At 43.5% G+C, this 27925-nt stretch overlaps 3 protein-coding genes and 1 non-coding gene across 4 annotated transcripts; all 4 read left to right on the forward strand.

Moving 5' to 3' along the window:
• Positions 1-495: 495 nt before the first annotated feature.
• On the forward strand, positions 496-4656 carry LOC115178369 (UPF0669 protein C6orf120 homolog). Its single transcript, XM_029739531.1, has 2 exons — positions 496-582; positions 1427-4656. The coding sequence occupies exon 2, from the start codon at positions 1491-1493 to the stop codon at positions 2046-2048; it is 558 nt and encodes a 185-aa protein (XP_029595391.1). The 5' UTR covers positions 496-582; positions 1427-1490; the 3' UTR covers positions 2049-4656.
• A 293-nt stretch (positions 4657-4949) lies between these two features.
• Positions 4950-21468, forward strand: LOC115177788 (WAS/WASL-interacting protein family member 2). The gene is made up of 8 exons (XM_029738749.1): positions 4950-5452; positions 7041-7174; positions 7645-7777; positions 9533-9643; positions 11267-12052; positions 17776-18012; positions 18637-18747; positions 19116-21468. The coding sequence occupies exons 2-8, from the start codon at positions 7112-7114 to the stop codon at positions 19157-19159; spliced, it is 1485 nt and encodes a 494-aa protein (XP_029594609.1). The 5' UTR covers positions 4950-5452; positions 7041-7111; the 3' UTR covers positions 19160-21468.
• A 488-nt stretch (positions 21469-21956) lies between these two features.
• Positions 21957-27163, forward strand: cdc6 (cell division cycle 6 homolog (S. cerevisiae)). Its single transcript, XM_029738750.1, has 9 exons — positions 21957-22096; positions 22803-23111; positions 23367-23591; positions 23790-23989; positions 24254-24408; positions 24587-24693; positions 24944-25184; positions 25572-25794; positions 26536-27163. Exons 2-9 carry the CDS (start codon positions 22844-22846, stop codon positions 26764-26766), a joined length of 1650 nt encoding a protein of 549 aa, XP_029594610.1. The 5' UTR covers positions 21957-22096; positions 22803-22843; the 3' UTR covers positions 26767-27163.
• Positions 25247-25315, forward strand: LOC115179039 (small nucleolar RNA SNORD58). The gene has a single exon (XR_003872805.1). It is a non-coding gene; the product is annotated as a small nucleolar RNA SNORD58 (small nucleolar RNA).
• Positions 27164-27925: the final 762 nt, after the last annotated feature.

Here is a 27925-nt window from a genome sequence, read left to right on the forward strand (position 1 = left end):
TTAAGATGCAGTACAATAAAGTAACGTGGTAATTAATATCCTTCGCTATGGGAGATTCTTTCACCTTGGTTTACAGTACCTTGATCTGATGATGCACTGATATACTGGTGAGTCTTCAATTCCGGTTTTTATTTTTTTATTTACCCCTTTCTATAATCCTACGCACAGTGCTTGGGAACTGTAGTACTACAAACCTGATCTTGTCGGCTGTATATAGCGGGGTTTGGGACCGCTGGTCTAAATGCACTTCATGGATTGATCAAACATTGTAATGTGTAGGCATATTCTACAAAGTAATAATGCTGACATAATTCGACCAATGTGTAGCCACATTTTTTTCTCTTTGTAGGTTCCTAAAATGTTTTTTGGGGGGGGGGTGCAGAGCTCCTTTAGCTACTACATTACTGCTTGGTGGTTTGTGGTCAGTTATGAATGTGCTACTTTCCCTGTACTGTAGGCGGCGCCAGTGGATAAGTGTGAGAGACCCCGGAAAACGGAAGAAGTGAACTTGACACTGACTGGTTCGTTAGTTACTGGCAAAACAATAACCATTACAAAATTTGTGCTCGGAACAATGTACAGGTGAGTAGCTAATGTTCTTGTTCCACAAACCTGCTAAATATTGTGATAACGGTAATTGTTGCCTCGTAGCCCCGGAAAGTTATTTGTGCTAGACTACTAACATTAGCTATGTAACGTTAATATAGCGTAGCCAGTTAGCATGAACGCTGGCAGCAGTAGCTTGCTTCTTGCAAGGGTGATGAAATGTAGCTATGTTCGTATCAAGCAATATCTATTTGCATATGTGTTGTTAAATGTATGTATTTTGCCTATAGTTAACGAGCCACCAGTACAATACTCGACGTTTCGATATCTAGCTGAAGTGTCGACATCATGGCCACGCGCTGTCAAACAATTGCTTTAAGACTATATTCTGCGTTAGCGCATAACTGAGTCTAGCTTTATAAGCTATTTTGTTAATGGGATTAGCCAGTCTGTGGCTGCTCTAATAACTAATTCACAGGCCAACGATTTAGACGGACATGTGCGAGTGAGCGGTTAGCCAGCAGTCAATGCAAGGCAGACAGACAGGGTGGGCGTAACGTCTTTACAGATGGGCTACTCAAGAAGTAACTGCTAAACATGTGTAGTATCTTACAAGGTTGCAGAGGTCACACAATGTTAATCTTTAGAAGAAGCTAGCTTGCTACTGTATTTATAGAGCAGAGATAGTGCAGGGCTTGTAGCCAGTACAGTGATCTACAGGCAGGAGGTGTCAGTTTCTAAACATCCCTTAAAAGTTAACTGGCAGTCTGACACTGTCCTGGCTGGAGACCATATTGCCCTCTTTAGGATTTGCCCAGTACAAGCTTTATCAGGCTTATACTGTACTGTAGGTAATGCATTTGTTTGTGTTGCCCTTCAGGTTATCAACAGATGGTAGAAGGTGGGTGTTGTCCAGTCGGTGACTCTGACCATCCATCTCCATTATGGTGCTGTGCAGCAGCGTGCTGGCTGTGGCATTCCTCCTGTCTCAGGCTGGGGGGTTCCTGCACTCTTTGGAAGAGGACGCCCTTCCTACGGAGTGGGTGCTGCTCCACGTGGTGCAGGGCCACATCGGGTCGGGAAACTACAGCTACCTGCGGCTCAACCACGATGGCAAGATCATCCTGCACATGCGCAGCCTCAAGGGTGATGCAGACCTGTACGTCTCGGACAAAACTCTGCGGCCCAGCTTCGACACCTACAAGCTGCAGTCGGTCACCTGTGGCCAGGACGTGGTCGTAGTGCCAGGAGACTTTGTGAGGCCCGTGGGGATTGGCATTTATGGCCACCCGTCGCACAAAGAGAGCGAGTTTGAGATGAAGGTGTTTTACGATCAGACTTCCCTCCAGGACCCGTTCGATAAAAGGTCGTACCCCTCGGAGGAGGACCGGGGGAAGCAGAGATACTCTCCAGCTCCAGAGGATGACTTCCAGGAAGAGGAGTCCATCTTCTGGACTATTTTAATTGGGATTCTGAAGATTATACTTGAAATTTTGTTCTAATAAATGTGTGCTGCTGCTCTCTGCCATGTGCATTTAGAATGAGGACACTTGTGGTGTAGGCAAGCTGAGCGCATGATGTTAATCTATCTGAGCCCGGTTTCCCAAAAACATTTTAAGGCTAAGTTCATCTTAGACCCATAGGATGCTTTTAGGAAACCTGGCATTGGTGATCTGAACATTGGACTGAAATTAACCTGAGGGGAAGAAGTGGAAAATCAAAGGGAATATATTTTTTTCCATAATTCAATTGATTAATGACAAAGGCAATGCCGCTGTTGCTTGTCAATCAACCTCTTGGCTGAGGCTTACCTCTGTGAAAAAAAAAAATATTGAATCAAACCACTAGTATTTGCATATCTATATCAATTATGCCATCTGATTAAATGACTGGGTTATGGTGAATGACCACTGCTCTCCAAGCAAATATAATGGCCTAACAAACAATGGAAGTTTATCTGATCGGTAGTGCCTCACTGGACGGACTGATAGCACTTCTTAATGGAAGTCGCGCAATTAGCCTGTTCACTTGAAGTCATGTAGAGTTTAGCCAACCTGGGCCCGGTTTCCTGATAGCAAAGACACTTAGGCTTACAAGTGTTTAAACAATGTATCTTTCCTCACATACATTTCAGTGATATTGCCAGCGAAGCTGGTGTTTGGAGGATATATTGGCATGGATGTCTCGGGCTGGCAAACATTGCCAATATATCATCCAAACACTGGCTTTGAGAACATTATCACTTTTATACAATAGGTTACCAACAAACAAATAATGATTGACATTTTCATAAACATTTTGAATTTATTCATACCATTTCATCCTTCCACAAGATTAATTATATCGGTCATTAATTCTATCGGTTGCCAGAGAAGCGACCTAGTCGTTCACTCTCTTTGTTCTGTATCTATGGACGCAACCCAGTTCTTTCTAAATATTTCCATTACCATAGTGGCTGGCAACATTCTTATCCCTCGTTTGCTAGCTAGCCAACTACGGCTAACTTAGTCACGTCAAACAGTACAGCCAGAATAACAGCAAAGTAGCTGCATTTGCGTTTGTTTAAGCTGTTTTCCAGAGACATTTCTCATCAGGACACTGTTCAGAGGAATTAGCCAACAACACAATCCCTTCAAACTGTAGCAGGAAAGACTGCAAACTAGCTGCGTTTCGTTTGACCTCTTTTCTATTGACGTTTCTTTGTGTATATCCATAAAAAATATGCCAGATGATTTCGACAGGCAGACAGTTTTTCTCAGCCAATCTCGTCTCAGCTCCCGAAACGTTCGTTACTATGGGACAGCTAGAGATCGAAATTCAATTTTGAAACAATGTTGCAAATGTCAGAGACAGCAAGATTTATACAAATCTCCGCTGTTGAAAATCAAATGCTTGTCGAAAATAAATGGGAGATAGGCATTTCAACGCCATAGCTTTAGCCGGTGGTCATTTTTGGAATAGACACCGGCTGGAATGCGGTTTGAACCAATCAGCATCCAGGATTAGACCCACCCGTTGTATAATTCCCAAAACACTAGGCAGAGAGAACGTTCGCCAAGTGCGTCGATACTGACAGGATCGGAATAAAGGCAACGCTGCTCTCTGATCAGCTTTCCATTCAAATCTTTAACATTACAATAGATGCACTATTGTAAAGTGGTTGTTCCACTGGATATCTTAAGGTGATTTGTAAGTCGCTCTGGATAAGAGCGTCTGCTAAATGACTTAAATGTCAATGTAAATGTAAATTTCACGATACTGACGATGGATCAGCTCATAGAAAGATCACATGGCTAAAATATTAGGCAAATCAAGATTTGGCACATCATGAAATATATTAAGACAAATTACAGACGGTATCATACAAGTAGCAAAATATAACAATTTCTTGAACATTAAATGTATTTCAATATGATTGAAATAGGCCTATAGCTTAATTACTGTAGGCTATATTTTAATGCAGTCATCTCTGTTTTAATTTGAAGCATGTTTTTATACGTCGCTTGTTTGTATCAATTGCAAAGATGTTGGCATCTTTGTATTTGTAGTCAACTCTGTTCTGAAGTTATCAGCAGTCACAGAGGCGAAAAAAACATGTGATTTTATGTTTAGCGGAGATCTGTGTATCAAGTGACGCGGCACGGCAAAAAAGCATCTAACGACGCACTTAGCTGTGCTACGAGTGGTCTAAGCCAGGAGTTCGATTTCGAGCGTTTAAGTCAAACGATAGTTTTGGGAAACAGCTCAAACGATGCGCCTACAAAGGTTCTAACGATGAACTTTGCCTTAAGATGCTTTTGTGAAACCGGGCCCTGTTCAATAGGTTCCAACTGGGAACAAATTACTTGAAATGGAGGCGGCAGGCACTACCCGAAACGTGCGTTTCCATTTGAAAACGTTTGCTCCCATGTGTGCCTAATGAACAAGACCCAGGTTTAAATTGGTGTCCTGGGTCTGAATTATGCAACAACTAAATATCAGTACACCAGTGAGCAGAGATGTTCAACAGTGCCTTTCCTGTCATGTGGGTGAATGGCAATGCAACATCTCATGCAAATGGAGTCATTTTATAAAATTTTCAAATAAAGATGTGATTATCTTTGCAAAATACCTAGTGTCAGATTGTCTATGTCTGGGATATCCACAATATTTTTGTAAAATTAATTCATATTCACTAAGTGCAATGATTTCATCACAGTTTGTTCACTTGACTGTACAAGTATCAGACTCATTGAAATGCATATGTGTTCATGGCATGCATGTAAAATATTAAAAATATTGCTTGTAAGAGCAAAAGCAAGAAGAGGACCCTGCTCCACACACTCGATGGTGTTCTCACAGAGTTTCTAAACTAATTATAGGTCGTTTCTACAGGTTTCATTATATTTGAGGTCGCTGTTTTCCCAGTTGATAAACTCGTCCGCGGTGATCCTGTTACCTGCCTGCCTCCATTTTGTGTTGGACGGCCCAGTTCCGGGTTTCCGAGAAGCGACAGAAACAGTTGTGAAGCGAGAGTCTCGCTTTGCTTGCTGGTCAAGAGGAGAGCAGAATAAAAAGTATATGAAAATAGGATATAAACTGGAGTTACGCGTACCTCGAATTAGCTTTTGCACCGAAATATAACTTGTTTACAGCCATAGTTAAGACGCCAGCAAAATTTCACTTGACAGCTGTCGCGAGTAAACAGTAACTTAGCTAGCAAGCTAACTTTGGGCATTGGATTTAGTTGATTTCGCTAGCAAGCTAATTTAGCTGCTAGTGTCCTCCAGTTTTTATTAGATTTTCTTCGCAAGTAACCAAGAGAGCCGCCTACTGCCTGGTTTTGTGTTAACTAGCAAAGTTGCCACAACTGCAGTTTCCATTCATGTTGTTATTGAAGACGAGACTCACAATCCTTCGAGACAGGGTAAGTCACTGCCAATCCACCCAGCTAGTTAGATCAACATGTTATCCAGATAATAACTAGTTGACTCACTTGATATACATTTGACCTAGATTGCTACATTAATTCAAACAATTTCCAGTTAGGTAGTACACCTTTTAGGCCAAGAGGAAGGAATTGCATTAAAAAAATATATAACTTAGATGTTTTTGGGCTCGCTCACCTGGCACCTATTGTAGATTGACAGAGCGTGCGTAGACATTGGCTAGCGACCCGAGACCACTTCTGATTTGGAATGTTCCCTTATCAAATCTGTGTTTTACATTTCAGTAACAAACTTAGTCAAATGTTCTGCATATCAGAAAGTGAAATTCAAAGACACTTCTGACTCAGGCCTGCTCGTTTTAGGGTTGCTATTTTGTGTTTTATGACGTTAGGCCCAAAAGAGTTACTGACATCGGCACTTTGTTTTACTCCTAGTTTATTTCCCCGTCCACAAAACCATAAAACGAACTCAATTGGTCACACATTAGGTTGGAGAAGGAGCTGTACACCTCCCCTACCTTGTAAGAATGTCATAATCCTTTGAGGTTTTAATATTGTAGTCCATTGGCAATTCTCCAAGTAGGCCATGTACAAGTGGTAACTGCCAAAATAATGAAAACACTACAGTACATCAGGAATGCAAAGTATATTGAAAGCAAGTGCTTCCATACAGGTGTGGTTCCTGAGTTAGTTAAGCAATTAACATCCCATCCATGCTTAGGGTCATGTACAAAAATGCTGGGCAGGCCATTATTTTGGCTACCATGGCTATTCCCCCATAGGATGACAATGCCCCGTGTGGAAGCATGAGTGGTCACTGAATGGTGTGAGGAGCATGAAAATGATGTTAACCATATGCCATGCCTGGTCAGTCACCAGATCTCAACACGATTGAACATTTATGGGAGATTCTAAAGACATTTTGATTGATATAAATGGTTGGTGCCGGTAGTGCAAAAACAATAACATCAGATCTTGTCAATGGATGAAATAGGAAGTGGCGGGCTGTGCTGTCCACTCTTGGTTTCTCTCACTCGAGGTAGCAACTTACAACGGCTGCTGCGTTTCCGTTCCTTATCGCCTCACTGGCAAGCTCACCCGATGACATTCCATTTGTTTTCCTCTTCTGTGAAAACCTGTCCAAACACTCTTAACAGGTAGGTTGTGGAATGGAGTTTAGGGGTGAGTGAAGGAGGGTGGGGTTTGCTGCCTAGCTCAACGTGCTGTATGTCTGTATCCACAATGAGCTCAGCCCAGCCAACCAACTGGTTTGGGGAGCTCTACTGAGCTGAATCATTCTAGAGTGAGTATATGCATGTAGAATTACAGAATAGTTGTTTTTAGTGTGGTCAACAACTAGAAATAGAAGTGAATTGTAATGGTCTTTGAACAGATGTCCCAATGATATCTTGACTCACCTGAGTTCAATACAGTCCACCAATGTCAAACATGACACTACAAGGATGTACAATTTTACTCTGACCCCAGTTTAGTTCAGGAGTGTATATTGTTGACCTTGTCGTGTGTATTTGACTGTGACGAGTCTCCCCTCTGTCTTGTTTCGCAGGAGTTTGAGGGTGTACCCAGAGCTGAGACGGTGAACAAACCTCCTCCCCAAGGTGCCCACAGAGGGACAGGATGCCCGTTCCTCCTCCTCCCCCTCCTCCTCCAGGACCCCCGCCTCCCCCCACCTTCAACCAGGTCAGTCCAGCTCCTAAACCGATGTTCACAACATGACAAAACTCACAAGTCCGCTGAAGGGTTTCTAGAGATTCATAACTACATGATAAAATAACTCATTATTTGCTGTTGTTTGTTACGGATGATACGACACCTGCTGGTGTAAGATACTATGCCAAATATATTATTATGCCCACATTTCCCATAGTATGATTTCTAGGGTTGCTATGCCATGTTTATAAAGGCTGCATTTCATTGATGCAGTTTTTACCTTTAAAAAAAATACAAACACAAACCAAAAAAGGTCAGAGCTGGCCAAACACACACCCACGCAGGCACCATGTGGATTACTATCAACTTGCACCATAATGCTGCATTGCCATCTATTTTATCTGTTGCTATATAACGACGGTACCTTGTGCAGTTCATGTTATTCTCTTTGGCATGGTCAACCTAACTAACATGGTGGTTTGCTCATATCCTCTCCTCAGGCGAACACTACAGCACCTAAGTTGAATCGGGATGAGGCGAAGGGGAGAGGAGCGTTGCTCTCTGATATCTCCAAAGGAGCCAGGCTAAAGAAGGTTGGAGTGGTCAATGACAGAAGTGCACCTGTTATAGAGAGTAAGTAGCATAGTAAACATATGGGAGATAGAAACTAACCTTTGCACTCTCCTCATTTCCTGCTGAGACACACACACACACACACACACACACACACACACACACACACACACACACACACACACAGACTATGCATGTATGTTTATGTATACATACAGTACCAGTCAAAAGTTTGGACACACCTACTCATTTCAAGATCTTTATTTTTTCTATTTTCTACATTGTATAATAATAGTGAAGACATCAAAACTATAAAATAACACACATGGAATCATGTAGTGACCAAAAAAAGTGTTAAACAAATCAAAATATATTTTTGATTATTCAAAGTAACCACTGTTTGCCTTGACAGCTTTGCATTCTCTTAACCAGCTTCATGAGGTAGTCACCTGGAATGCATTTCAATTAACAGGTGTGCCCCCTGGCAAAAGTTAAGTTGTGGAATTTCTTTCCTTAATGTTTTTGTGACTATCAGTTGTGTTGTGACAAGGTAGGGGGGTATACAGAAGATGGTAAAAGACCAAGTCCATATTATGGAAAAACAGCTCAAATTAGCAAAGAGAGATGACAGTCCATCATTACTTTAAGACATGAAGGTCAGTCAATCCGGAAAATGTCAAGAACTTTGAACGTTTATTCAAGTGCGGTCGCAAAAACCATCAGGTGCTATGATGAAACTGGCTCTCATGAGGACCGCCACAGGAAAGGAAGACCCAGAGTTACCTCTGCTGCGGAGGACAAGTTCATTCGAGTTACCAGCCTCAGAAATTGCAGCCCAAATAAATGCTTCACAGAGTTCAAGTAACAGAAACATCTCAACATCAACTGTTCAGAGGAGACTGAGAATCAGGACTTCATGGTCGAATTGCTGCAAATAAACCACAACTAAAGGAGACGAATAAGAGACTTGCTTGGGCCAAGAAACACGAGTAATGGACATTAGGCCGGTGGAAATGTTTCCTTTCGTCTGAGTCCAAATTTGAGATTTTTAGTTCCAACCGCCCTGTCTTCGTGAGATGCATAGTAAGTGAACGGATGATCTTCACATGGAGGAGCAGTGCAGGTGCTTTGCTGGTGGCACTGTAAGTGATTTATTTAGAATTCAAGGCACACTTAACCAGCATGGCTACCACAGCATTCTTCAGCGATACGCCATCCCATCTAGTTTGCGCTTGGTGGGACTATCATTTATTTTTCAACAGGACCATGACCCAACACACCTTCAGGCTGTGTAAGGGCTATTTTTACCAAGAAGGAGAGTGATGGAGTGCTACATCAGATGACCTGGCCTCCACAATCACCCGACCTCAACCCAATTGAGATGGTTTGGGATGAGTTGAACTGCAGAGTGAAGGAAAATCTGCCAACAAGTGCTCAGCATATGTGGGAACTCATTCAAGACTGTTAGAAAAGCATTCCAGGTGAAGCAGGTTGAGAGAATGCCAAGAGTGTGCAAAGCTGTCATCAAGGCAAAGGCTGGCTACCTTGAAGAATCTCAAATCTCAAATATTTTATTTTTTATAAAATACTTTTTTTGGTTACTACATGATTTCATAGTTTTGATGTCTTCACTATTATTCTACAATGTAGAAAATACAAAAAGTAAAGAAAAACCCTTGAATGAGTAGGTGTCAACTTTTTTGTCTGGTACTATATATGCACAATTCTTTGCCACAAATGGCTTTCAACAATGTTAATGCAAGCATTATCAACACAACAGTGTAACAAGGACATTTGTACCTCTGCTTTCCCAAGAACCAAAGGAAAGTGGTGGTGGAGGTGGAGGGAGCAGTGGTGGTTCAGGGGGAGGCCTTGGAGGCCTTTTCGCAGGGGGCATGCCAAAACTACGATCAGTTGGAGCTGGAGGTAAGCAGAATTCACTACATATGATTACAATGTAAATGCGGCCCTGTAAACTCAGCTTTATATTTTTGCCTGGTTCTGTTTAGTTTTTAAATGAGTTTCTCTATGCCTCCCTCGGGGCACAGTGGTCGAAGGCACTGCATCGCAGTTGTTAGCTGTGCCAGTAGAGATCCTGGTTTGAGTCCAGGCTCTGTCGCAGCCGGCCGTGACCAGGAGACCCATGGGGCGGCAAACAATTGGCCCAGCGCCGTCCCGGTTTGGGGAGGGTTTGGCCGGCAGGGATATCCTTGTCTCATCGTGCACTAGCGACTCCTGTGGCGGGCCGGGCGCAGTGCACGCTGACACGGTCGCAAGGTGTATGGTGTTTCCTCTGACACATTGGTGCGGCTGGCTTCCGGGTTGGATGGGCATTATCAAGAAGCAGTGCGGCTTGGTTGGGTTGTGTTTCGGTGGACGCATGGCTCTCGACCTTCGCCTCTTCCGAGTCTCATCGCTGCAACTCCCGTACAGACAAGACTGTAACTACTACCAATTGGATACCATGAAATTGGGGAGAACATTTCCTGCTTGCTACAATTCTAATAGTCAAATCAAATTTTTATTTGTCACATGTGCGGAATACAACCTTATCGTGAAATGCTTACATACCAACAATTTAGTTCAATAAATAGTTAATTTAGTAAATATTTTCTTATCGCCCAATTTCAAGCAAGTTTAGTGTAGAGAATCATAAGCTGCTGTGAAATATTTTCCATAACCAAAAATATGGTGTTTGAAGCTGGTGTAAAAGACTCAAAAAACAAAACTTAAGAACAGGAAGCATAGAAATAGCACACATCGAACACATCTACCACTTTTAATGAGAATGACATATCTATAACTCACATTTGTATGTGAATTTGGTCAGGTCGCCCCAAAAAAGTTACATATTGCAGCTTTTAATAGAAAAACAACCAAATTGAATGTTCTTAGTCCACAGCAATGCTTATTTAGATTTTTGGGTGTAGTTTAATGCAAGTTCGCACCAGCAAGAGACTGTTTGGTTAGGGACCTTTCTGTAGCGCTCGTAATTTCCGAGTTTGCAAAACAAATGGCCACTGGATTGATGCAAATAATCATGATATCATTCTGCCAGATAGGCTACTTTGTAGTTATGCCTAACATTTAATTGGGATCTCTACCAGAAGAAGGTTATCATTAGTATCATCGCTAAAGACTACACAAAGTGTAGACACGCGCGCACACACAAACACAGACGGGCATTTCTGTGTCATTTCAGAAAGTTGCATGAAAATACGAATCACTGATGCATTTTTTGTTCAGGTCTTATGATTATCTTGGGCAAATTAATGACTAAGTTCAATACATTTAGTTTATTTCCTGCTAAGTTCAATACATTTTTGAATATTTGGTCTGGATTCTGTGATTCCGTCCGTGTTCTCTACAGCATGGATTTTATAGGGCCCTATTTAAGTATGCTACTATAAATATACTGCAGAAACTGGCATCCAGGCTACTGGATGTTCTACATTTGCCATGAAGCTTGATGTGTATGGGTGAAAGTATGTGAATGGGTGTATTTATGCATAGTGTTCTAAAATGTGTGTTTCTATGCCTTCCTTCCAGACGCCACAGTGGGCAGATCCGCCCTGCGTCCCCCAGGCTCCAGACCTGCAGCCCCCCGGTCCATCCCAGGCCGCTCTACCTCCCCCTCCCCAGGAGACAAACCCTCCCCAAGAGACAAACCCTCCCCCCCGGAGCCCCAGCGCTCCCTCCGCCCCTCTCTCCCCGACATCTCCCGCCCCCCAACCAGTGCCAGCTCCTCCCACTCCTCCACTGGGGGCATGAAGCACAGTACTTCAGGCTCAGCCCCTCCCCCTCCTTCAGGCATGAAACACAGCACATCAGCCCCACCCGCTCCACCTTCTTCGACAGGGGGCATGAAGCCTAGCACATCTGCCCCAGCTCCTCCCCCGCCGTTTAACCGAGGTGGTTACCGCAGCAATGTCCCGTCAACCTCGCAACAAAAGGCCCAAGTAGGCTCCAACAACAGCCGGGAGAAGCCCCTCCCCCCGCCGCCGCAAAGAGGCCCGGCTCCGCCCAGCTCTGGCCCCCCTCCTTCATCGAGACCGCCTCCTTCCTCCACGCGGCCGCCCACTGGGGGGTCCTCAGTGCCGCCCCCGCCTTACAGGCACCCCTCTGCGGGCACCTCCAACGGCCCCATGGGGCACCATGGTGGAGATGGGGCTCCGAAACTTCCCCGGAGGCACAACTCACTGCACAAGAAGAACTCAGGCGGCAGCTACGGCGGACGCAATCACGCACCTCCTCCACCCCCCTCGCCATCTGCAGGACCTCCAGGGGGTGGCAGACCACCCCCACCCGCCAGGGAGCCCCCCAGCAAGAGATCAGGTACTAGAACACAGCTCAATGTTTATAATGGGGAGCCCTTAGTCTTATCAAGGGACTACCGTCACAAAGGGTAATGACCTTTTCCAAATCAATCGTTTCTTCCACTCACAATTTCATGGTCTGAAAGGAAAGGATGGGTAGTAGCCATAGTCTTAGACATCTCAATATTTTATATGTCTCATTATGGTGTCAGAGCATGGGCAGCGCCATTGAGTCAATTTTCTTCTACTATGGATAAGAGCGTCTGCTAAATGACTTAAATGTAAATGAGTTGGCAAACAAACTGAAAGGGGGCATACTGCTACCTGTAGTGTGTTGTTGGAACAGGTATGAAGCCAAGATTGCCGATTTACTGCCACCTGCAGTTATGGAACGTTTGCTCACAAGTATGCAGTGCATTCGGAAAGTATTCAGACCCCTTGACTTTATCCACATTTTGTTACGTTACAGCCTTATTCTAAAATGGATTGAATTGTTTTTTTCCCTCATCAATCTACACACAATATCCCATAATGACAAAGCAAAATCAGGTTTTTAGAACTGTTTGCAAATTCATAAATTTAAATATCAAGTTTACATAAGTATTCAGACCCTTTACTCAGTACTTTGTTGAAGCACCTTTGGCAGCGATTCCAGCCTCAGGTCTTCTTGGGAATGATGCACCTGTATTTGGGGAGTTTCTCCCATTCTTCTCTGCAGATCCTCTCAAGCTATTTTCAGGTCTCCAGAGATGTTCAGTCGGGTTCAAGTCCGGCCTCTGGCTGGGCCACTCAAGGACATTCAAAGACTTGTTCCGAAGCCACTCCTGCATTTTCTTGGCTGTGTGCTTAGGGTAGTTGTCCTGTCTGAGGTACTGAGCGCTCTGGAGCAGGTTTTCATCAAGGATCTCTCTGTACTTATCTCCGTTCATCTTTCCCTCTATCCTGACTAGTCTCCCAGTCCCTGCCGCAGAAAACATCCCCACAGCATGATGCTGCCACCACCATGCTTCACTGTATGGATGATGTCAGGTTTCCTCCAGACGTGACGCTTGGCATTCAGGCCAAAGAGTTCAATATTGGTTTCATCAGACCATAGAATCTTGGTTCTCATGGTCTGAGAGTCTTTAGGTGCCTTATGACAAACTCCAAGTGGGCTGTCATGTGCCTTTTACTGAGGAGTGGCTTCAGTCTAGCCACTCTACTATAAAGGCTTGATTGGTGGAGTGCTGCAGAGATGGTTGTCCTTCTGGAAGGTTCTCCCCTCTCCACAGAGGAGCTCTATCAGAGTGATCGTTGGGTTCTTGGTCACTTCCCTGACCAAGCCCCTTCTCCCCTAATTGCTCAGTTTGGCTGGGTGGCCAGCTCTAGGAAGATTCTTGGTGGATCCAAACATCTTACATTTAAGAATGATGGAGGCCACTGTGTTCTTGGGGCCCTTGAATACTGCTCATGTTTTTTTGGTATCCTTCTCCAGATCTGTGCCTCAACACAATCCTGTCTCTGAGCTCTACGGACAATTCCTTCAACCTCATGGCTTGGTTTTTGCCCTGACATGCACTGTCAACTGTGGGACCTTATATAGACAGGTGTGTGGGCCTTTCCAAATCATGTCCAATCAATTGAATTTACCACAGGTGGACTCCAATCAAGGTGTAGAAACATTAAGGATGATCAATGGAAACAGGATGCACCGGAGCTCAATTTCACATCTCATAGCAAAGGGTCTGACTACTTATGTAAATAAAGTATTTCTGATTTTTATTTTTAATAAATTTGCAAAAAATTCTTAACCTGTTTCGCTTTGTCATTATGGGGTATTGTGTGTAGATTGTAATTTAAACAATTTTAGAACAAGGCTGTAATGTAACAGTGGAAAAAGTTAAGGGGTCTGAATACTTTCCGAATGCACTGTAAATTATTGGCTGATCCCTCCTGATGACCCGGATGGAATCATGTGATCCTTACTTAACCATAGGAAGTCCCACCCAGTTGAATGTCCCCAATTGCCGGCCCATGCTAAATTGGGCTTTTGGGCACTAAAGTCCTCTATCTCTGATAATTAGGTCTGACCCCATTTTAGTCGATTGTTTGGTCTATACGCTGATGGTTGACTAAGATATTTTTTTTAGTCGAGCAGTGGCAAATGTATTTGAAAAAATCTGGTCTGATTCATGCCTGTCTGAGTGGACTAATCCATTGTGGAGGCCATGGGGATGGCACACCAGTAGTACATTTACAGTTAATTCCCATAATTTCTAATCTACAATGTTTGTTTGCATTAACAGAAATGACCGTAACCAGTCTTTAAATGATTATTACAGTCTTACTGTTGTCATTGTAGGAGTGGGCACGTTGTTTGCAGAGCGCACCACCTAGGCTACACTTGTGAGAAGTTTTGGTTTATTTCATTCGATTTACGAGTTGTCAATGTGTTCATTGTCTTTTGTTTGGAGTGTTATTGTCAATCTTGAGTAAGGATACGCACCTGATTTATACATCTAGAAGTAGGTCTAGTCTACCTGGCCTGCGCGCAAATGTCGACCGATAAATGTGTCCATTTGGGGATCTGATACCATTTCTGATTGTCTTAACTCGCCATCCCTGTGGAGCTTCTCAAAGTATATTTTTATTCGCCTCAAACATCAAGTAAACAAAGTATGTTTCTACATCCATTGAGAATGACAATAGTTCCTCAATGTAGCCTATTTGAACAATCTTTCCAGCTCTCTCACTTTCGATTATCCCACCACTCAGCATGAAAGGGGGGGAAAAGTAATGTTCTGATCCGGTGGAAACATCATAAAATAGGCCTAAGGATTACTTATTATCCCTTGCGCAAATAGCCTACAGCTGTGTCTGTTTGTCTGGGGCTCACTGGTGTGGGAAACTGAGGGCCCGGAATATTTTATACACTGTTGCAAGTTTGCTAAAGGTTACCGACCCGCTGGTGTAGCCTATTACCGGCAGCAGCAGGCAGAGGAGGGTCAGGAGTAGGCTTTTGTTCTTCTGGTTAGGCTATATTGATCTCTGGCTCCCTCCCGCTTTAGCAATTTGTGTTTTTTTTAATGAAAGCATCAGACAAGCTCAGTAGCCTACGTAGTTAATTTAGAAAAATATATATTGAAAAATACACCTTTTAAAAATTTCACCCAATCGATTGGTCGAAAGAACACGTGACTCTCGGTCAACCAATATTTTTTTTTGGGGGGGGGGACAGCTCTAATGGTAATTGCAATATAACAATTACTTCACCTTTTCAGACCTACATGAAGTAGGACCTAGGGGTTTATTTGGAATTTAGCATTTTGAATGCGCAGCCTCAAATTGTCATTAGATGGCTGAGGCCTCCTGGTTTCTCTGCATTCCACAAGTTCTCTGGAATATTCTGGCATTCCGTGCGCTTTTGTTCTCTCTCTCTTTGCCAGCCTACAGTATCTAGTCTTTCTTGCAACCTGACCAGTCCTGGTCCCTTGGGCATGGTCTGTTATTTAAGGACATACAGTGCATTTGGAAAGTATTCAGACCCCCTGAAGTTTTCCACATTTTGTTACGTCACAGCCTTATTCTAAAATGGATGAAATATTTTTTTCCCTCATCAATCTAAACACATTACCCCCATATTGACAAAGCGAAACAGGTTTTTCAACATTTTTGCAAATGTATTGAAAATAAACATAAGTTTGTACCACTCAAGGACAATTTACATAAGTATTCAGTCCCTTTGCTGTGAGACTCGAATTTGAGATCAGGTGCATCCTGTTTCCATTGATCATCCTTGAGATATTTCTACAACTTCAAGTCCACCTGTGGAAAATTCAATTGATTGGACATGATTTGAAAAGGCACACCTGTCCTATATAAGGTCCCACAGTTGACAGTGCGTGTCAGAGCAAAAACCAAGCCATGAGGTAGAAGGAATTCTCCGTAGAGCTCAAAGACAGGATTGTGTCGCAACACAGATTTGGGGAAGGGTACCAACACATTTCTGCAGCGTTGAAGGTCCTTAAGAACACAGTGGCCTCCATCGTTCTTAAATGGAAGAAGTTTGGAACCACCAACACTCTTCCTAGAGCTGGCCGCCCAGCCAAACTGAGCAATCGGGAGAGAAGGGCCTTGCTCAAGGAGGTGACCAAGACCAGCAACTCAGTAAAAGGCAGCCCACTTGGAGTTTGACAAAAGGAACCTAAAGACTCTCAGGCTATGAGAAACAAGATTCTATGGCCTGATGAAACCAAGATTGAACTCGTTGGCCAGAATGCGAAGCGTGATGTCTGGAGGAAACCTGGCAACATCCCTACTGTAAAGCATGGTGGTGGCAACATCATGCAGTGGGGATGTTTTTCAGCAGCAGGGACTGGGAGACTAGTCAGAGATATCCTTGATGAAAACCTGCTCCAGAGTGCTCAGGACCTCAGACTGGGGCAAAGGTTCACCTTCCAACAGGACAACGAACCTAAGAACACAGCCAAGACAACGCAGAAGTGGCTTCGGGACGAGTCTCTGAGTGTCCTTGAGTGGCCCAAACAGAGCCCGGACTTTGGACAAACCTGAAAATAGCTGTGCAGCGACGGTCCCCATCCACCCTGACAGAGCTTGAAAGGATCTGCAGAGAGGAATGGGAGAAACTCCCCAAATACAGGTGTAGCACCATACCAAGAAGTCTCGAGGCTGTAATTCGCTGCCAAAGGTGCTTCAACAAAGTACTGAGTAAAGGGTCTGAATGTTTATGTTAATGTGATATTTCATTTTTATTTTATTTTTTACAAATTTGCTAAAATGTCTAAACCTGTTTTTTGCTTTGCTTTGTTAGGGGGTGTTGTGTGTACCGTAATTTCCGGACTATTGAGCGTACCTGAATATAAGCCGCACCCACTGAATTGAAAAAAAAAGATTATTTTGAACATAAATAAGCTGCACATGTCTATAAGCCGCAGGTGCCTACCGGTACATTGAAACAAATGAACTTTACACAGGCTTTAATGAAACACGGCTTGTAACAAAAAATAAAACATTTGCAGTAAGCTTTAGTTGTCTTTTTGCACTGAGTCAATTCCTAACGCTGCTGTTTGCAACTTCTTATCATCGACTCATTAAGACCAAGCTCCCGTGCAGCAGCTCTATTTCCTTTTCCAACAGCCAGATCAATCGCCTTTAACTTGAAAGCTGCATCATATGCATTTCTCCGTGTCTTTGCCATGATGAGGGTGACAAAATGACTACCGTAATCAGAATGGTGGGAAGTTTGAGAGCGCTCGATTTAATCTAAACAGTAAACAAAAAAGTTGTTTGACCTTAACCCGTTCGGCAATTTCATTGGTCTGATGAAAGCTTCAGGCCGCCAAAAAACTGAGCACGTCACAGAATGTTTTTTTTTGTTTAAAAAAAAAAAATGAAAGCGGGAAAAATCCTTATATTAGCCGCGTCATTGTTTAAGCCGCGAGGTTCAAAGCGTGGGAAAAAAGTTGTGGCTTATAGTCCGGAAATTACGGTATATTGATGAGGGGTGGGGGGGACAATTTAATACATTTTAGAATAAGGCTGTAACGTAACAAATGTGGAAAAAGTCAAGGGGTCTGAATACTTTCCGAATGCGCTATACAACTTCAGTTTACTGTAGAGTACAGTACATACATTTTTCAGAAAGTTACAGGTTGGAAGGGACATGTTTGCTGCTATGTGATTATTTTAATCAGGCATCATCATGGTCTTACTATTGTGTGTGTTTGTTTGCTACCGATGCAGCCCCTTCTGCACCCAATCCTGGGTCACGAAACGGGGATGGTGGGCAAGCCCCTGTTCCCCCGCCCCCCTACCGGATCCACAGTGCTGTCACTCCCAACACCACCTCCTCGGAGCCACCCCACCACACCCGGGGGCCCAGGCCCCCTCCACCCCCTTCATCTTCCTCCCGCACTGGACCCCCACCGCCTCCCCCGCCCATCCGCAATGGACACTCCTCTTCCTCCAAGTCCAATATAGGTGAGTCAGGACAGGCTCATTTCCTCCATCTCCCAGTCCTGGTCGTCAGTGTCCCCTGTACATTCTGGTGTTCTTGCAAGTCCAGTTTTTGAGCAACTGTCACTGCGTTTGATTAATATGATGTGATTGACGGCTTTTCATCGCTTTAGAATCTCTTGTGTTGGGTATTAGCCTCCACAGATCTGAACACGGTCTACTATGGCCATTTGTTAGTTCTCAAACCAACAGACATGTTGGAGACACTAGTAGCCTAGTTGTTGTTGGTAGTAGATTGTCAGGTATTACAGCCCCATATTCAAATGCCAGCTCAGTCATGCAAATGTTCCTCTTAAATTGTGACCAACCCAGAGCATTCATAGGTGTTCATAGTCAAATTAAAGTTTCCAGGAGAACTGACCATTGTGCATGGCATTGTTAATGGAAATGGAAATTACTAGAGCAAGCTCGAGAAGTCAAAAATACATTACTTCTAATTTGTTTATATGCTGGACCAATGCTAAAATGTTACTGTAATTTATTCATTCTATTACTGTACTAAGGTCTTGGCCTTCATTTTTTTTGCTAGTTTCGTGTTTTCTTGATTTACAATGTTGTGTTGACCCTTTTACCTTTCTGAACCCTCAGAGGATTTTGAGTCCAAGTTTGACTTCCACCCAGTGGAGGACTTCCCACCCCCAGAGGAATATAGGAATTTCACCAAGATCTACCCCAGCAAAAGCAATAAACCTGGACCAGGTACAGGCTTAGGCTTAATTCATTCTCCACACCACTGCCTGCATACATACTGTACACAACATCCAATATATGGCCTCTGCACTACTGTGTCACAATGTTATTACCATATGGAATGTCAGCTGGGATTGAGTTAAAGCGAATATGGGCTCTTTCAAGTCGTCTTTCCGTGATTCCTCGCATTCTGTCGACTTGCCGCCTCTGCAATCGTATTGGAGAAGGTCCATGGTCCCTTCCCTTCTTCTCCCATGCGTTTTGAGAATGATGCGAGGAATTGAGAAAAGATTTATAGAAAATAAAGAGCGAAACGGTTGTTTTTGGAGTTAAGAACTGACCTGATGTAACCTTTTTGTTTCCTCTACTTCCTGTAGGCATGATCCGGGGAGTACCTCCAGCGCCACCATTGGCAAGGTGAACTATGGAATTCAGGAGCAAAAGGACTTTAACAAGTCACTCGGTCTAATCAGAGGACGTTCAGGGGAGTGGCACGACACTTGAAACACACACAGGCCTAAACGTAGACACTTTATATGACCAGCCGGAAACAAGTCAACCCCCAAACACTATAGAAAGTTCACTAGTCTTGTTCGACTTTTTTACAAAACCCTACACTACCAGGTAGCTCTTTTTTCCACAAACACTTCAGACACTTCTGTTTCAGCATGATAGAACAAAACCCACTGAGGTGCTGAGGAACTGACCTGTTTGACTGTGAAGTGGCCACAAGCCAATCTTTCTGCAAGATGGGGGGGACGTTGCATTGATTATACTTTATAGCAGCAGGGCCAACGAAAAATTCTGCATTCCATCTTTTGAAATATGTGCATAATCCATAATGATGATGATTTCCTGCGATATATGAAATAATGTTTTTTAAATGTTCTATCGTTAACCACAGTAACTGTGTCGTCTGTAGGACAAAATAGGGGACACACTAACGTCGCCAAAAATGCGTTGGGTGTCAGTTGGTATCTATAGTACGTGGTGTGTTTTTCTATAGGTTTTTTAAAATGCCGCACTTCCAGTGCCCTGAGAAGGTGTGGAATAGAATTCTCTCCTACCTTGATGTGCCAATAGTTGGGTGGAGTAGAATGAGGGGCCTCTCACACTTAGGAAAGCTGTCGTTTGCGTCACACAGAAATGACTTAGTTTTTTTTGGTATGAAACAGGGATAGGAGAAATTACTTGAATGCTTGTCATGTTATGAGAGGGCGAGTCTTGCTGACAGTGCGTGACACAGTGCAAAGACTGTGAGGAGCATTCCCAACTAGATATTTTTTTGTTCTTCCTCATGGCGTTGCTCTGTGGCAGCGTAACAGCTTAACCGTGGCGTCTGTGAATGCCATGTTTTTACACTAGAGAACAGAAAGTGCTGCTCTGATGGGTTGCAGTCTAGATTTATTCGAAACAAAACATAAATGCATCTTCATTTTGTCAACACTACGAAATGTGTCAGGGATCATTGCCGCTCCTCTTTAATGATCGTTAGCTGCCATTTATTTTACGTTAGCTGCCATTTGCCAGCTCCTTTACTTTATTGATCAAGGAAGGCGTTTGAGAGTACTGTATGGAATTCTACTTTCACTTTATTCAATGCTGTTCCTGTTTCCTGCCACAATGGGGTGATCATGGATAAATTATTACCCTCATTCCTTTCTTTGGACCAAGGGTAGCTTTGCAGGGCTGTCAGTCATTCAACCCTGTCTTTCTGAAGTTCCTTCAAAAAACAAAAACAAAAATGTATTTTTTGAAACTAGAATATTTGATTTTATTGCTGGTGGCTCTTTGGAATAGACTGTATCCTGGCCAGAGGGAAACCATAATGCTTGAGTTTTTAATGCATTCCTATGCAAGGAACGATTTTGTTTGTATTCTCACTTCTCGTTGGTAGCAACTAACCAAAAAGGAAACACCTAAGTGCCAGAAGAAGGTGTAGGGTGAAATTGCTCCTAGGTGCTGATTTGGGGTCAGTTTTGTATTTTCCCTACTAATGTTTTAAGGTATTGGGGAGGGAATCTTATCCTAGATCTGTACCTAGGGGAAACTTCACCAGGGAACTATTTGGGCAGAGTAGGCCCCAGAAATGTCGTCATGGTGGATTTATATAATTTTTATGACTTAGGAGCTCCTAAATGTGTGATACCTAAGCTGTCATTACATTGTAGCTTTGTGATTTCTGTTATGATTCCACTACAGTGAAAAAGAACTACATGGACCAGCTACATGAGAATAGATTCCTTTCTCTTCTCCATTCCTTTTATGTAGTCCTCAGGCTGGTTGTTGCCTTACACATCTATTGTCTTACACATCTATTGTCATACTTATCGGTACCAGTGCATTTGATACAAATAAAAGTGAGTCTATTAAAAATGCAATAAATAATGTATATTTACATAAAGTATGAGAAATATGGTAATCGTAGTTATTGATATATTTTAATGTTTGTAAAAAGCTTGTAATATAGGGAGGAAATTGATTAAAATGTTTAACAACAGTCCAATAGTGGGCTTTGTCTGACAGCCAGAGAGACGGGTCTCTTTGCAGCACTTCTCTGCATGTCTGACCGTGTGTGTAACTTGTGTGATTGATGGATATGTTTAGTCTCACACAGGTGACTCATTGACTATGTGCGATTCTCATGTTCTCACCCTGTTCATTTCACTTGTTAATCAACCATGTTTTATCATTTGAAATAAATATATGCTTTTGGGGGGAAAAGAGGTACATGATTGTTTTGGTGTCCATTGTATTTGACTCTTTATCACCATCTCTATCATCCATCTTTTAAGCTTCTTGCAGATGCAATTTACAGTAATGTATTGTGGAAGTTAAGTGTTTGAAATAGCTTACACAGAAACAAATAACTGAAATAAGTTGTTTTTTCAGTTATACACATGTATGCATCATTTAAAAAATATATTTCGATACGTATGCCAGAGCACAGATGCAGAAGTTATAGTAATTCTCTTAAACTGAAACCAAGTTACTAACAACACCAGAGAATATTGTGTTAAATGTTACACCAGACAATGCTGAGTTTCCCGGGAAATTTCCAGTCCGCCAAAATATATATTATTGAAACTCCCGCCACCAGGTACTTGTGTGACGTAGACACTGACGCTGCCTGACAATCGAAGATGAACCAATGAGAGCCTGGGAAATAACAAAACGACGCAAGAAGGACAAATCAGACCTTAGCTGCGGGAAGTCCAGCTGATTGGGGGAGGAGTTGTGGAGACATTTGGCGCAAGTTTTGTTTCTTAGTCAGTCAGACTAGAGCGCGCCAGAGACAGCACACGAAATCAATCTAGACGAGTGGCCCGAATACGTCTTAATCAAGAACTGAAATAAGGTAACACTACTTTCAATGCATGTTTAAAACGTTTAAACGTGTAGCATTACGTTGGATTTAACGTTGGATTTTTTTGTCAGAATTTCGGGATAGATATATTGCGAGCGAGTTTCCGTAGCATACTGGGGGGATTATTATCAGTCAAGTTTAACTAGCTAGTCAGAAATAAAGCAGTTTGTCGAAAACAGCAAATATATGTCCAGTTTTCTTTGATTGTGGTATTTTACGCCATTTCAATGTTAATATTTGTGCTGTTGGCGCCACAAATGAGGACACGTATTGTTGGCGCCATTGAGTCTGCAGATACAGTAGTTACTGAGAATTCACACCATTCTGATGACCCCGGAAATTAGCAAATTGTTACATAGCCACTATACAGTCGAACATTCGGGCTAACCTTTTGTGATGTTGATTGACAACAGTGCAACAACGGCACAAAGACAGCACACACTTGTAAATCGAGGGAGTCATGCTTAGCAGTTATAACATTAACTTGCGTGGAAAATACTGGAACTACTTCGATCAGGGTAGGCCTGATCGCTAGGATGGATGGTATCATTTACTATTAAGCGGTTCTGTACCTCTTCTGTATTCACTAATTTCAAGTCACTCTTGAACACAAGACAATTGTTTTTCATGCTATCTGTCTGTCTATCTATTCATGGGTGGTGTCACAATGGCTGACCTTTATCTCTTCCCCCCTCAGTCTTTTGAAATAGGTCTGGACTCTAAGTGCTCACGGCGAAGATGCCCAGTACACGGTCCAAGGCTCAGCCTATCCTCCAGTTCCCCAGACGCAAGTCCTCTAGGGTTGACTCAAAAAGCACCCCCTCCAAGAGCACATCCCAGCTGAAGGAGACCCAGTCCCTCTGCTCCGTGGAGGCTTCTAAACCGCAGTCCCTTCCAGAGAGGGTCCAGCTAACGCCCCTCTCACACGGGCCCGTGGCCCTCAAAGGCATAACTCTGTGCCCAAGGCTGACCCCAAGAATACCCCTCAGCCCTCGCAAACGCACAGGTATGGGATTGTTATTATACACAACTTTGAAAGTGTTTCACTGTCTAAAACTTTAGGCAGTTTGTGATTTTTACATATTCTGTGCAAGGTCTAAGCTGATAAACCACCATGCTCAAAATGAACTAATTATTTCAACTCTTGATGCGAACGTGACGTGCTATCGAAAAGACAGACATGTTGTTTCTCGTGAAGTGTTATCCGAAAGACAGACATCTTGTTTCTAACCTAACCATCTGTCTTCTGTGTGTTTCTCAGGAGATGAAAATGGCTGTAACCTCAGTGCCAACCTACTGGGCTCTCCTCCCAAACAGACCCGCCTTAACCTGTCCTCCCCCCACAAGCTGGGCTTTGATGAGAACTCCCCCGTTCTATCCCCCATCTCCCGCCCCAGGGCCTCCCCCAGCAGACTGCATGAGACCCCCAGTGGGAGCCCATGTCCCCGATCAGAGGAGACACCCGTGGTCCGCCTCTTTGCTGAAAGTAAGACATGTCTCTTCCTCTTCTTTCTTTTCTCCTCCCTCATGTTCTCTTCCCTTGTATCTTTTTCTCAAGTGCAAATGAAAAGCATTAAACTCCAAAGAGAAATGTGTGCCTTTATTTGATTTGCTCATTATTCTAAATGTTCACTTCATATAGACTTAAGGCAAACTATGAACCCATTCTCTGGTCCCTCTCCAGAGTCTAAGTTCCATAGTGTGAAGCAGGCCCTCCACACGGCCGTCCCAGAGCGCCTGCTATCCCGGGAGGCAGAGAGGTCCTTCATCCGCTCCTTCCTGGAGGACAAGGCCCTGAAGGCCAGCCCGGCCAGCCTCTACATCTCTGGAGCCCCCGGCACCGGCAAGACGGCTTGCCTCAACTGTGTGTTGCAGGAGATGAAGGTTAGCGCCACTGTTTGCGTTAGCCTCCGATTTGTTAATGATGGGTTAATTGTTAGCATTAGCCTAGCATTGGATCTGTTGCAACATTCATTAGCCTAGTGTTGGATCTTGAGTGGATTACAATACTCTAAAATGACCTTACACCTCTACCATAAGGTGCAGCATCACTTAATTCCACCCCTTGTGTATAGCCCTGAACCCTGTGTAAATTTAACCCCATTGATTTCTGTTACATGAATTTAACTATTTCCTCTCTTGATCCAGGATGAACTGAAGGAGATTCAGACAGTGGTGTTAAACTGTATGTCTCTACGTAGCTCCCATGCCATCTTCCCCTTGCTGGCAGAGAAGCTAGGGGCCTCCGGGGGCCACACCGACACCAAGCTGCAGAAACTGCTGACCAGCACAGGGCCCACTGTGTGAGTATCTATAACCCTGAACTAAAACTTAAATCACTTTTGCAAAGAAAAAAAAAGTTGAGTTCTTTGTCCAATTACTCTGAATTTACACCCTAAACAAACACATATTGAGAGAGGATTTACATGTTGCTGACTGATACGTTTTGTCTATTAACATTCTTTCTCCTTCTCTCCCCAGTCTTCTAGTCCTGGATGAAATGGACCAGTTGGACAGCAAGGCCCAAGATGTTCTCTACACCATCTTTGAGTGGCCCTACCTGCCCAAGTCCCGCCTCTGTCTCATCGGTAAGAACCCCCGAATATACAGTGTTAAACAATATACACCGTCTCTGGTATACACGTTTCATTGGCCGTTACAATTTCTAGTTAATATATAAGAATTTATCTGAAGATTTCACCCTAAAACTTCATATACACGTCTACCCATTTCTATATTTAAATTCCATCCATTCAACTCTCATAGCCATTTCCTCATATGGGCTGTCCTTAGTCTTCCTGTATGCAGGCAGGTGTAATGAGTGTCGTGCCATTCTAGGTATCGCCAACGCTCTGGACCTGACAGACAGGATCCTCCCCAGGCTGCAGGCCCTGCCTCGCTGTCGCCCCCAGCTGTTACACTTCCCTCCCTACAGCCGCCAGGAGCTCGCCGCCATCGTCCAGGACAGACTCACACAGGTGTCCGGAGAAGGGTTACTAGACGCATCGGCCGTGCAGTTTTGTGCCAGGAAGGTGTCTGCTGTATCGGGAGACGCGCGCAAAGCTCTGGATATCTGCCGGTAAGGGAATGACTTGACAAAATATCTTAAATACACTGTATTAATACTAAACAACATGTTGGTTGCAACGCTGACTTCTTAGGACACCTTTGGATTGCCCATGAAAATAAATGTAAGAAAATATGAGCAACCAAAAAATGTGCATTTACTATGGCTAGTTATAGGTGGTCGTGGAGAGTTGGTATGGGAAGGGAGATACCTAGTCAGTTGTATAACTGAATGCATTCAACTGAAATGTCTTCCGCATTTAACCCAACCCTCTCTGAATCAGAGAGGTGCAGAGGGCTGCCTTAATCGACGTCTTTGGCGCCCGAGGGACAGTGGGTCAACTGGTTGACGTTTTGTTTGAGAACAGAAAGTATCATGACGCTGGTTCCTCTGTTACAGGAGAGCTGTAGAGCTTGTGGAGTCTGACGACAGAAAGAAGGCAGCAGAGACTTCAGCGTCTCGTGTGAGCGTGCCCCAGGTGGCCAGAGTGCTGTCGGAGGTGTACGGGGACCGCATGTCCTCCTCAGAGGGAGAGAGCTTCCCCCTCCAGCAGAAACTTCTGCTCTGCTGTCTGCTACTGCTCACCCGCAACGGCAAGAACAAAGAGATCCCACTGGGCAAGGTGAGAGACGGGTACTGCATTAGTGCGAACACGATACTACCACTCAAGTTTGTAAATTGAGAGCAAACATTTAGCTTTTTTTGCTTTTAATCATTTTCTAATACACCTTGATATACAGTGTACAAAACATTAAGAACACCTGCTCTTGCCATGACTGACCAGGTGAAAGCTATGATTCCTTATTGCTAAATCCACGTCAATTAGTGTGAATGACAGGGTAAATAATTTTTCTGCCTTACACAATCCATGTCTCAATTGTACATGTGTGCCATTCAGAGGGTGAATGGGCAAGACAAAATATTAAGTGCCTTTGAACGGGGTATAGTCGCAGGTGCCAGGCGCACCGGTTTGTGTCAAGAACTGCAATGCTGCTGAGTTTTTCACGCTCAACTGTTTCCGTGTGTATCAAGAATGGTCCACCACCCAAAGGAGTGGGAAGCATTGGAGTCAACGTCCCTGTGGAACGCTTTCGACACCTTGTAGAGTCCATTCGCTGACGAATTGAGGCTGTTCTCAGGGCAAAAGAGGGGGGTGGGGGGGTGAAATGCAATATTAGGAAGTTGTTCCTAATGTTTTGTACACTCAGTGTACATTTAACATAAGTCTAGGTAGCTAGTCAGAATGAAACGTAAAATACAGTTAGATGTTTTCTCTTGCACTGACCTGGTTACCACAAAGTCATTGGGTTGCTGACGGTCAGTACCAACTCTTTCTCAAGTCTGACTCTTCTCTATCCCTCAGCTCCATGAGGTGTACAGCCGTCTATGTGCCAAGAGACAGGTGGGCGGCGTGGGCCAGGGCGAGTGCCTCTCCCTCTGTAGTCTGCTGGAGAGCCGGGGAATCTTTGCCCTGAAAAAAGCCAAGGAGGCTCGCCTCACCAAGGTTTCTCTGAAGATTGAGGAGAGGGACGTGGAGAATGCTCTGAAGGATCGCACCCTGCTGGGCAGCATCCTGACCGCTGGCCTACCATGACCTCTCACTCCAATGATATCAATTGATCAACTGACCCAGATTTTATATTTATTTGTGACTTTTTTTTTTTGTATTTTGTTTTGGGATTCCCTTTTTTTTTTTCTGGTCAGGTGATGCATATCCAACTATGACTTCCTTTTTCAGAACAATAGGAAATGCAGCGATTTGTTAAATTTTTATTAACAGATGATGAACATGGACTGGAAACATTTCAAATGGTCAGCCAAACTGACCAACTGCTTTTTAACTTGAGTTTAAAATGCTCATTTATTTTTGGGGGTGAAAACCTTAAGTACATTTATGTTGTAATAAATGAATGTACAAACTTTTTAAACCGTTGTTACTATTTTAATTCAGCAAGAGGCCTACTATTTGTTGAACATGGTGCATCAAAAAAGAAACTCAGAAATAAAAACAATGGTTTTGTAAACTAGGCATCCCATCAAAATAATGAGGAAATAAAGCCTTAGTCCTTTTTCCTTAAAGGCCTGCCTGCTACTAATGAGCTTTCTGTGAAATACAGTGGGGGGGGGGGTGTATTTGATCTGCTGATTTTATACATTTGCCCGCTGACAAAAAATGGATCAGTCTATAACTTTAATTGTAGGTTTATTTGAACAGTGAGACAGAATAACAACAAAAAATCCAGAAAGGCATGTCAAAAATGTTATAAATTGATTTGCATTTTAATGAGGGAAATAAGTATTTGACCCCTCTGCAATACATGACTTAGTACTTGGTGGCAAAACCCTTGTTGGCAATCAGGTCAGATGTTTCTTGTAGTTGGCCACCAGGTTTGCACACTTCTCAGGAGGGATTTTGTCCCACTCCTCTTTGCAGATCTTCTCCAAGTCATTAAGGTTTTGAGGGTGACGTTTGGCAACTCGAACCTTCAGCTCCCTCCACAGATTTTCCATGGGATTAAGGTCTGGAGACTGGCTAGGCCACTCACTCCAGGACCTTAATGTGCTTCTTTTTGAGCCACTCCTTTGTTGCCTTGGCTGTGTGTTTTGGCTCATTGTCATGCTGGAATACCCATCCACGACCCATTTTCAGTGCCCTGGCTGAGGGAAGGAGGTTCTTACCCAAGATTTGACGGTACATGGCCCGTCCATCGTCCCTTTGATGCGGTGAAGTTGTCCTGTCCCCTTTGCAGAAA

Source organism: Salmo trutta, chromosome 38, assembly GCF_901001165.1.
Source record: "Salmo trutta chromosome 38, fSalTru1.1, whole genome shotgun sequence".
Lineage (NCBI taxonomy): Eukaryota > Metazoa > Chordata > Actinopteri > Salmoniformes > Salmonidae > Salmo > Salmo trutta.